Raw genomic sequence first — 12,459 nt, 5'->3', positions numbered from 1 at the left:
CCTAGTCTCCAGCCACTGCAATTTGCAGAACTTAACTCTTTTTGAGGGCACAAAAGGTGATATAGTTGTACACATTGGCACTAATGATATTAAGAGTAGGAGACCGGCGGAATTACTTAACAAGTACAGGTCACTGTTGAAAAAAAGCCGTGAATTAGGGTTGAATTTGAAAGTGTCTGCAATTCTGCCCAGACACGATAGGAGGGAGTATGTGATGAGAGCCTTGTCGATCAATTCGGCACTGGAAAGATTGTGCAAAGCTCAAGGGGTAGAATTTTTTTCAGCCTGGACTGCACTTGTTAACAGGAGAGACATCCTTGTCTACAGGGATGGGATACACTTAAATAGAAAGGGTGGAAGAATATTTGCTGATGCTATCGAGGCAGTGTTAGGTTGGGAGGAAAACTGCTAGCTTGGGGGATACAAAGACTAATAGATTAACAGTAGACACTTGCAGAGGTGAAAGTGATTCTTGCACTGCTTCTATTGGAATGAGCAGAATCCTGAAAAACAAGATGCAGGATATTTCAGAGACTGCTGGGAGTCATTGCAGTACAAGTAAAAACATGGGTTGTGTTAGGGTACCTAAGCACAGAAACAGGTGCATGACTACTTGCGTGTACACCAATGCTAGGAGTTTGGTAAATAAATTTGATGAATTTGAGGTATTGCTCAAAGCATCAAAGGCGGATATTGTTGGGATATCAGAGACGTGGTGTCACACAGATATAAAGAATGCAGAACTGGATTTTGGGGATTACGTCCACAGAAAGGATAGACAGGACAGGAAGGGAGGAGAGGTTATGCTATTAGTTAAGAAACACATAAAATCCAAGGAAGTGAAGCCAGTCGACATCACTGGACAGTGCAGTGTCGAGTCAGTTTGGTGGGACATAAGCATTGGAAGATCAAAATTGAGAGTAGGAGTGTGCTGTGGGCCTAATGACTCTGATGAGTATAATAAGAAACTGTACAGGGAAATAGAGTGGGCCAGTACATCAGAGAGTCTTTTAATTTCCAGATATTGACTGGAATTTGTGGGTTGGTCACTCACACACTAGCAAGGCTTTTGTGGATTTATTGTTTTCTACATCAGCATATTCGGGAGGCAATTAGAGGGAATAATACTCGTGATTTGATTATCAGTAGTGATTCTTCATGCATTAAGAATCTGCAGATAAAGGAACCACTAGGTGGCAGTGATCAGTGTGCTGAAGTGCGATTTACTCAAAGAGGTAACTACCATCAGGGGTAAAGGGAAGGGTTATTGCTTTCGTAAAGGCGACTACGATGGTCTGAGACAGTATTTAAATTCTATACAGTGGGACCAACTGAAGATATTACCAACAGCAAATTCAAAATGGGAAGCATTCAAAGAACTTATCTTGGAGGCTACTAGGCTTACATACCAACTAAGAAATATTGTTCAAGGTTTAGGCCTAAATGGATGTCAGATGAACTAATGAGACATATGACAGAGAAGAAAAATGCATGGGATACATATAAATTAACACATGACACAGAAGCCTATGATAGATACAAGTTGATCTGTAACCAAGTTACAAAGGAGGTTAGGCAGGCAAAGGCAGATTACGAGAAATCTTTGGCAAGGGATGCAAAGAAAAACAGCAAAGAGTTCTTTACTTATGTAAACTCTAGAAGAAAAGGGATGAATCAGATTGGTCCACTTGATATCGATGGTTCAACTGTTGATGATCCTGCACAGGTAGCAAACAAACTAAATGAATATTTTGCATCGACATTCACACATGAGGAGTTATTCAGTGAGGGGAATGCCAGAGGTATATTCAACTCTGGCAGTAAGCTAGAGAATCTTGTAATAACTGAGAGTAAAGTGGAGGAGAAATTGTTGAAGATAAACACAAGAAAGGCACCTGGGGTGGATGGGATCTATCCAGTTATATTAAAGAAGGCAGCAAAGGAAGTAAGCAAACCCTTAGCCTTAATTATGAGAGTTTCCTTGGACTCAGGGGAGGTACTCAAAGACTGCAGATGTGCAAATGTGATCCCAATTCACAAAGGAGGATCAAAGGCCGACACAAGCAATTATAGACCCTGTGAGTCTAACTTCTATTGCGGGAAAATTAATGGAGGCACTGGTTAAAGAAGCACTGCAGGATCATGTAGACAAGACTTCAGTTATAGCTCGGACACAGCATGGTTTTGTTAAGGGGAAGTCTTGCCTGACCAATTTGATTGGATACTATGAACTGGATGCAGGGAATAACTTTGATATTATATACTTGGATCTTAAAAAGGCTTTTGATACTGTTGCACATGGAAGACTGCTGCACAAATTGGAGCAGTGTGGCATTGGAGGCAAATTGCTGCTATGGATAAAGGGGTGGTTAAGGGGGAGAAGACAGAGGGTGGTAATCAATGGACACTGATCATCGTGGACTAATGTTATTAGTGGAGTCCCTCAGGGTTCAGTGTTGGGTCCATTATTGTTTTCGGTATTTATAAATGATATTGATGATGGTATATCAAGCTTAATGTCCAAGTTTGCAGACGATACAAAGGTTGGCAGGGTTGTTAAGGACTCTACTGACACTATGCTGCTGCAACAGGATCTGGAAAGGTTGAGCAGATGGGCTGAGAGGTGGCAAATGAAGTTTAACATTGACAAATGTAAAGTACTACATATGGGAAACAGCAATCCCAGATCAACGTATCAACTCTGTGGTATTACACTGACAGTGGTAGAGAATGAAAAGGACCTGGGGGTAATTGTGCAGGCAGATATGAAGTTCTCTGAGCAGTGCAGATGGGCTGCAAGAGTAGCTCATGTTCTTGTCAATGATATACAGGAATTTTTCTAGCAGGGATAAGGAGGTGATTATTCCCTTGTATAAGGCAATGGTCAGGCCACACCTTGAGTACTGTATACAGGTCTGGAGGCCTCATTTCAAGAAGGATGTAGAGCTGCTGGAATGAGTACAGAGAAGGGCAACAAGATTAGTGAATGGAACAAAGGGGTACTCTTACGAAGAAAGGCTTAAGTTTCGCAAATTACAGTGTCTGGAGACTAGGCACCAGCGAGGTGATCGGATAGAGTTGTATAAAGCTTTGAATGGTTTGAGCATGCTCAATGCTGATGGGATTCTTCCTCTTGCTCAGAATAATCACCTGAGAGGGCATAAATTCAAATTGAGGAAAGACAGATGTAGGATAGACGTGCGGAAATTTGCCTTTAGCCAGCGGGTAGTTGGTTGGTGGAACAGACTTCCATCCCTTGTCGTGGAAGTTATCCTCTATTTCCAATTCTAAATTTAAGGCTCAGCTGGACAGGTATTTCGAACAAAAGAAGGGGTGAAGTGGAAGTGGGTTTTTTTTTTTTTTTTTTGGCTGATGCTGCATAAGCTTGCTTTCTTGCATCATATGCCTCTACTAATGCTAATGCTCTCTTGGTAAGAGAATCCCTTCATTCCCCTCACCAATCTTGTTGCCCTTCTCTGTACACATTTAAGCAAATCGACATCCTTCCTAAAATGAAGCCTCCAGATCTGTACACAGTACTCAAGGCATGGCCTGACCATTGCCTTATACAGAGGGACAATCACCTCCTTTTTTCCTGCTAGCAAAATTCCTATATATCATTGACAAAACCCCATGACCTGCCCTGGCAGCCTGTCTGCACTGCTCAGAAAACTTCATATCTGACTGCACAATTACTCCCAGGTCTTTTTTGTTTTCTACCACCTTAAGTGTAGTACCACACAGTTGGTACTTTTTCTCTCCGGTTACTTCTACCCATATGCAGTACTTTGCATTTGTCAAGGTTAAACGTCAGTTGCCACTTCTTAGCCCATCTGCCCAAATTATCTAGATCCTGTTGCAGTAGCACACTGCCATTACTGTCATTTTTGTATCCCTGCCAACCTTTGTATCATCTGCAAACTACGACACTAAGCCTGATATACCTTCATCAATATCATTGATAAATATACAAAACACCAGTGGACCCAACACTGAACCCTGTGGGACTCCACTAATAACATTAGTCCACTAAGAGCAGCACCCATTGATTGCCACCCTCTATGGTGATAGATTGCCATTTCTCATACACTGAATTGTTAAAGGATGCAGAATCGACAAAGCTGGATGCTCTATTAGGGAATATCTGTCTTCAATTTCTTTATTTGTGTTAGATAGGTCATCAAATGGGTTGATGTAAATTAATGGAATCTGTATTTGCAGTCTTAATGAAAAGTTGTCACAATGCATGTTTTATTTCTTTTGGTTGTGGGTTAGCTTTATCCCAGGTTCCTGGCAATGCCACAGGGAGGCAGGCACAGTGCCACAAGGTGACCAAGCAGATGAGTTAGTTTGTTCATACTACTAAAAAAATAAACAGAACTAAATTTCCTTTCTGGGCCCTAACTTCCTTCTTGAGTGCAAAAGAGCTACTATAATATATAAAATATGGAAAATGCTATATGCTTTGAGAATTGCAAGAAATCGCTCGGTCACAGACCACATGGCATCCAGGGTTGAGTTGATGGCGATATGTTTGGAGTTCTGCAATTTACATAGTATTCAATATGTGGTGTGATCAAAAAAAAAGTTTAGGAACTAAACTATTTGGAAAATAATGAAGATTATGCAATACAGATGGTCTCTTTGAAGTGGGTTCCTTGATTGACCAAGAATTCCATTGCTTCTGCAAACTTCTGGAAGCATTCTTAATATGCTTCTTTTAGAATTTCCTAATAGTTGTGTCAATTCTAAATAATTTCCTCAAATATTACAAAGTTCTGGGGGGGGGATAACAGAAAGCTAAATCTGATAAGTATGGCAGATGGGGGAGGACATAGTGATTAGTATTAGTAGAGGCATATGATGCAAGAAAACAAGCTTATGCAGCATCAGCCAAAAAAAAAAAAAAAAAAAAAACACCACTCCCATTTCACCCCTCCATTCATTCGAAATACCTGTCCAGCTGAGCCTTAAATTTGTTTAGGCTATCAACTTCCATGACAAGTGATGGAAGTCTGTTCCACCAACCAACTACCCGCTGGCTAAAGGCAAATTTCTGCACATCTATCCTACATCTGTCTTTCCTCAATTTGAATTTATGCCCTCTCAGGTGATTATTCTGAGCAAGAGGAAGAATCCCATTGGCATTGAGCATGCTCAAACCATTCAAGGCCTTATACACCTCTATCAGATCACCTCGCCGGTGCCTAGTCTCCAGACTCTGTAATTTGCAAAACTTAAGCCTTTCTTCGTAAGAGCAACCCTTTGTTCCATTCATTAATCTTGTTGCCCTTCTCTGCACTCATTCCAGCAGCTCTACATCCTTCTTGAAATGAGGCCTCCAGACCTGTATACATTACTCAAGGTGTGGCCTGACCATTGCCTTATACAAGGGAATAATCACCTCCTTATCCCTGCTAGAAAAATTCCTGTATATCATTGACAAGACACCATGAGCTACTCTTGCAGCTCATCTGCACTGCTCAGAGAACTTCATATCTCCCTACACAATTACCCCCAGGTCCTTTTCATTCTCTACCACTATCAGTGTAATACCGCAGAGTTCATACGTTGCTCTGGGGTTACTGTTTCCCATATGTAGTACTTTACATTTGTCAATGTTAAACTTCATTTGCCACCTCTCAGCCCATCTGCTCAACCTTTCCAGATCCTGTTGGAGCAGCATAGCATCAGTAGTGTCCTTAACAACCCTGCCAACCTTTGTATCGTCTGCAAACTTGGACATATACCATCATCAATATCATTTATAAATACAGAAAACAACATTGGACCCAACACTGAACCCTGAGGAACTCCACTAATAACATTAGTCCACGATGATCAGTGTCCATTGATTACCACTCTCTGTCTTCTCCTCCTCAACCACCCCTTTATCCATAGCAGCAATTTGCCTCCAATGCCACACTGCTCCAATTTGTGCAGCAGTCTTCCATGTGCAACAGTATCAAAAGCCTTTCTAAGATCCAAGTATATAATATCAAAGTTATTCCCTGCCTCCAGTTCTTTTGTGACTGCATCATAGTATCCACTCAAATTGGTCAGGCAAGACCTTCCTTTAACAAAACCATGCTGTGTCCAGCTATAACTGAAGTCTTCTCTAGATGATCCTGCAGGGCTTTTCTTTAACCGTTGGATCCTGCAGGGCTTTTCTTTAACCGTTGGATCCTGCAGAGCTTTTCTTTAACCGTTGGATCCTGCAGTCTTCTTTAATTCTTTAACTGATGGAGTGCTTTGGAAGAAATTCTTGAATGCTCAAGTATTAGATAGGTACAAGCAATAATTCTCAACTCAACTTTTATAGCTGTTTTCTCTCCAAACTGGAATTGCTGCAGAACTGCTTTTAGTATTCTTGGTTAACTGTTTGACAATGCAGAACAAATTCCTAATACACAATGCCCTTCACATCAAAAAATATAAGCATGATCTTCACATTTCTGTCTTGCTTTTTTGGAGTCTTCACACAAGCATCCTTTAAAGAACAGATCTCACCGAATGAGTTGTCATCTTCAGACCCTTTCAAGAAGCTTTATGTCTTTTTTTAGGTTCAATCTTCATGCAGACTCCATAGATGGTATTCCAACTGCCTTATATACTGAGGTTGTGACCTTCCCATATCTACAATCAAATAGCTTCATGTTCGCCTTGCCTGAAGTATAACACCACTTTCTTCCTCAACTATCTTTAACCCAACTCCACCAAATGTAATTTAAGGTGAGTTACCTAAGACTTTCCCACACAAATTATATAAGGGTCCAATTCTAATTCATTCTTTTATTTTTATTCACAAAGCTGAAAATCTCCTTGTCCCAGTTCAATACTCTCTTAGATAAGCGCTGAATATGAATATGAAAAATCACTTAGTCATTTCTCATACTCAGCCTTTGGCAATTTCACTTTTTCTTTGGTAATGTTACAGATCAACTTATAACTCTCAAGCTTTGGTACTTTTCCTTGATCTTATTATCTTATTTTTCTGCTCTATTTAGAGTGACCAGCTCTGTATTCATCCGCCTTGTCATCCTCCTATATTGTCTTTTATTCATGGTTTCTGTGGGTATTTCTTTAAAAAATTTTACAATTCTATGAAATATTTTTAAAGATGGGTAGATTACACAGGGAGGACTAATACATAATGCTAATGTATTGGTCCTCCCTGTGTAATCTACCCATTCGATAGAAGCCATATATCACAAAATGAAAATGCTCAGAATAACTGAATTCACTATTTATTTTAAAAATTTGCATTGTACCTATTCAAGTGAATAAGGTAGGTGCAGCAAAACAGATTTTGATTTTGTAGGTCAAAAACTAATGGATGGGAAATGCTCTTTGTTCAAATTTCATTTCAGGCAATAAATGCAATCAAAGCAGCTTTCCATTAGATAGGTGCATAACAAGTTAAAACTTGGAGGGGGGGGTGCGCGCGTGCACACGTGTGTGCAGTATATTTAACACAATGAAAGTACAAATTGCATAATTTCTTGTTCTGCTGTGTTAAATATATTGCAATGATGTTGGTGAAATATTTAACAAAGTATAAGTCAGCTGCATACTTCTGAACTTTTACAGAAATCAGAATAAAAACCACTTTTTAATACAGATCTAAATTGCTGCTGGAATATACAGCTCCAAAGTAATAATAATTAAATATGTCATACATTGAATTGGAAAATTAAGTTTATCATTATGAAATACAAAAATCAATTATAACTTACAGCTATTTTAAAAAGGCACAAGCAAATGACACTAACTGCTTAAATACTGCAAAAAAGCACTGAAATAAGAATGAAAACATTTTACCTTCAACTCTTGAATTATATTGTGCAACTGACGTCTAGTCGATTCATCTTTTCGTATTTCATCCTCTAAAGCTACTATTTCACCATTTTTTTTCTCAATTTCTAAACAAAGTTCCTCATTTAATTTTTGCATTCTCTGTGTTTCTTCTTGTTCTCGGTGCATGATCAGCTGGATAAAAATGCATCATATATGATATACAAAGGAATTGCAATTATAATGTACTGATTTATTAAGCTCATTTCTTTCAGTCAATGCAAAGTTCAAAATTAACTTAATTAAGATATTACAGTGAATAAAACAGTGGAAATCTTTAAAAATAAATGGAAATCATTTTCTCTATTCTGCTCGTAAAATTATACCATATACCCAATAACTTGTAAATGGTACAAACTGAGGGCACAGCCTCAATTTGTACTCAGTGTTGAGTAAAACTAAGTTTGCTATTGAATGCATGATCTCTTCACCACAAGTTTCTATGGTATTTCACTATCTAAATAAAAAAGCACTGCTCCAATGGAAATTGTACAGGAAGGTTTTTGAGAACTGTGCAAAAGACAAGTAGGCTCTGGTGGCAGGTGGCAAATTATTCATCAGCATTTCCACTAGGTCATCTCTAGCAATATGATTGGCATATGATGCCACCTCATTACAGTTTCTTTTGACAGAACATATGAAAATGTGTCATTTTCCAGTCAACAACCACTCACACAAGATCATGATTTCTTTCAGTGACAGAAAGCCCTCTCCTGTACCTGATATAACTTTCCCAAAAAGTGTTTGGAGGAAATGAAGAAATTTTCTGGCACAGAAATATGATTCATAGCTTAGAAGCTAATCTGAGAATTAAAGGTACATTTTTGTACATTAAACCCATGAGAGATAGGTGAGCATTAACAAAAGGGAAGTGGATGAAACCGGTGTTCATCTGGAACATTCACTCATAAGTTGCTTAGGTGTTTCTCACAAGAAATTAGTGTGTCGAATAGCACTGCAAGAACAGCAACAAAATTAGTAAAATTATAATGGTTTGTTTGTTTGGGGCTTTATTCGTGCATCAGCAGCGAAGGCTATAATGCGCAAAAGTCAGGTTATCTAAAAGATAACAGTTACGATTTCAGTGATTTGACGAATTAGGTGACTATGTCAAGATGAATAACAATAAGATACATGTAAAACAACATAAACAATAAATTTGAAATAAGAGGTTTAATGATTTTAGATAAGCAAACACAACTGACATATTGTCATTGTCAAAAAAAAATCTGACTGAGTCAGATAAGTAAAAGCAGGAAAACATAAAACATGTTTTTGTATCTATATAATATTGACACTCAGATAAAATGTCACACAGTTAAAAAGCTATCACAATCCTCACACACAGGGGAGTCTTCTGCTCTCAGCAGGAATAAATGTATACAATGACTATGTCCTATGCAGGGGTGAGCAAGAACAACTTCCTCTCTGCAATTCCTGCACAGACTAGACTGCCAGTGTTTGATTACGGGCTTTATCTGATACAGCTTGTTCATGAGTTGGTCCAGGCCAACTTTGTTGCCACTGGGAAAGCAATCTGTTGCATATTAATTGATTGTAGTCTGTATAGGGACTAACAGGCTACGGGTGTTCTGCAATTGTGCATGGAAGCAGCATCGGCCAGTTCATTACCCCCTTGATCCCAATGTGGCTTGTGATCTAGCAGAAACAGATGTCGAATGAACATTTAAAAAGAGGATATGACAACTGCTGGATCTGGGTCAGGAGTGGATGAGGATTATATCTCCTCCCGAATAAAGCCTATAGTGTATTCAAAGAATCTGCATACACCCATACACCTTTTGTAATCGTGGGTTCGAATGTGGCTCAAGGCTATTCAATAGCATACAACTTTGCTGAGTATATTACTGCATTCATTGGAATCTTCTCAGATATGTTATTTGGGAAGACGGTGGTAGACCAGACATACGACTCTAACCTCACTTGCACTCACTTGCTGCCTCCCTTAAGATTATTGGGTATATTCCATCAACTCCAGGAGCCTTACTGGCCTTTTGCAAGATTATTTAATGAAAAAAACTTTTGAGCCTGTAGGCTCGAATGTTTTTTCATTAAATAATCTTGCGAAATTTCAATATCATTAATTACATATTTTTCAACTTCACTCCCACAATTTCCCATTGCCACAAAAAGTTTTTCATTTGTAAATATTGATGCAAAATAACCGTTGAGTTCATCTGCAACGGCAGCTGGTGTATTTAATACTATCCCCTTTCCCTTACGTAAAAGGTCCGATCTGGTTTGTCCTGCTCTTCTTGGCATTTATATATGTGAAGAATTTCTTATCCCCCCTCTTTGCTAGTGATTTCTCATAAACTGCCTTTGCCTATCAAACCTTTTTTGTGGCTCTATTACAGATCATCTTGTAGCTGTTATAGGCTTCAGTACTTTTTATTGCTATATAACCTTTCCATGCCACCTTTTTCTGCTCAAGTAATGTGGCAACTTCACATTACTTAAGCATTAAGGTATTTCTTAGTTGGAACAAAAAGCCTAGTAGCTTCCAAGATTACTTCCTTGAATGCTTCCCATTTAGAATTTGCTGTTGGTAACATTATCAATTGTTTCCACTGTATAGAATTTAGAAAATTTCTGAAACCACTGTAGTCACCTTTAAGAAAGCAAAACCCTTCCCTGATGATAATTACATCTTTAAATAAATCCCACATCAGTACACTGTGATCACTGCCACCTAGTTCCTTTATCTGCAGATTCTTAAAATTTATTATAAGACAAAATGCACAAGGCATAATTTCTTATGAGTTTAGGTAAGTAACAACATAATATCAGCTTAGATACACCATAGTTTACCCATAAATTTGAACTACGTATGTAGTATAGAGGCATCGTTTTAATTGTATCTCATATTGTGGATGCCTTCACAATAAAATAGCCAATATTGCACTAGTTTGAATAAACAATGCTTCTCTAGTAGAGCTACTGTTATTTATTTTCAGTGCATACCATCCCCCAGACAATTGTTTCAAAGCTAGTTAGCTTCATCAGCAGTGGGTGAGTGAGCAGGTTCCCTGGTAATGCAACATGCCATCACAGTTGCAAAGTTATTTCCACAATATGAGAGATGCCAAATGGTGAATAAATAATAATGTACAGGTGACCTGAAGCTCCATCGAGAAATACCATCAGGACATAATTTTCATTATGTATTGAGATTGGCGTCACAAATTTGCTACCATATATTGAACAATTATTTAAAAATACCCAGCCTCAATCATCTCATTAAATGTTAAGTTTTGCCCAGTAAATGTTATTGTTTATTGTACTTAATAAAATTTTCGAATATTTCAATTTTAGGTTTATCATTATATTTATTTATTCACCTTAATATTGAAAAGCAATGATCCTTTTCAGGTTGTAAATTTTCTAAAATGAGCATTTAAAAGCAAAAGTAAAGTATTTTTTTTTAAAACAAAAGTGAAGTATTTCAAAAAGAAACAAAAGTAAAGTATTTAAAAAGAACAAAACAAAAGTTTTTTTTTAATAATTTTAATAAAATCTAAAAAAGAAATCACTGACATAGGTTTGTTGCACATAAAAGTGCTGGGAATTTGCATTTTTTTATATATATATATATAGATTGAAAAGAAAAAAACAGTAACATGAAAATAAAAAAATTCCTTTTACGAGTAACAAGATATAGAAAATGTGACACAATTTTTTCTCAAATCACTCTGTGTGGCCCGCGAAACAAATCTAACTTTGAATACCTCGTACCGGAAAAGTTTGGACACCACTGCCTTAAGGTATCAATTCGAGCTTTGAGATTTTAAGGTATGTCAATTGCTGTGAAGTCTGTCCAATGCAGACTTCACAGCATAAAGAAAAATCGACCTCCTTAAAGAGCCTATCAAGAACTATTGGTAACTCTCACTGTCCCAGCAGTGAGCAAAAAATAATGCTGATCACGCCACCAACAGTTTGTGAGATCTACTAAGTTCTCAAAAGCAGTATAAACCAAACAAGATATATATAACCTGTCATCCCAGATAAAGTGGAAATTAAGTTAACTTTTAAAATAACAATATTTTATTTAAAGAAAAGTAATTAATCTAGACTTGGCAGTTTTGATCTAGATTAATAAAAATAAAATGTTAGAATTATTAATTTGCAATTTCTATTCCTGCTTAAAATGTTTTCATTTCTTGGTTCATTTTAATGTTTCAATTATGCAAGGTGTTTCATAACAGATGGGCATACTTTCAAGATTGGCCCAGGCCCTGAAAAATATGAAAAAAAAAAACTCAAACCTTAAAAAAAAAACCTTGTTCCATGTTACATGTGTTTTTTACATTCCAGAAATATCTATATAGTGAGGCTTATTAACATCCTAGTGTGCAGTCTTGATTTATTCTGAAATGGTATTTTACTGAACATTGTAACGTCTTACTATTAAGTCAGTTCTAAGTGTAGTTAAATGGGGCAGAGGGGAAAATTTAAATGTTTGTCCTGTTATGTAATAGTACACATTTGAAGTGAGAATGGAAGCTGATTCAAACCAAACAAAATGACAAGCATTCATTTCATGTACTGAATTGCCAAGTTTAATGTGGAAAAGTTTCCAAA

At 37.5% G+C, this 12,459-nt stretch overlaps 1 protein-coding gene across 1 annotated transcript in view; it reads right to left on the bottom strand.

The window, feature by feature from the left end:
• Window positions 1–12,459, bottom strand: part of LOC150077333 (carboxy-terminal kinesin 2-like) — a 287,195-nt gene that overhangs the window by 155,155 nt on the left and 119,581 nt on the right. Inside the window, exon 6 of the mRNA XM_090386031.1 lies at window positions 7,822–7,989. Within this exon, the coding sequence (XP_090242157.1) occupies window positions 7,822–7,989 (168 nt within the window). The remainder of the gene's footprint in view (window positions 1–7,821; window positions 7,990–12,459) is intronic.

This window comes from Mastigoproctus giganteus, chromosome 12 (genome assembly GCF_048544385.1).
Source record: "Mastigoproctus giganteus isolate SK-2022 chromosome 12, ASM4854438v1, whole genome shotgun sequence".
Taxonomy (NCBI): Eukaryota; Metazoa; Arthropoda; class Arachnida; order Uropygi; family Thelyphonidae; genus Mastigoproctus; species Mastigoproctus giganteus.
This window is presented reverse-complemented; position numbering and strand designations above follow the sequence as displayed.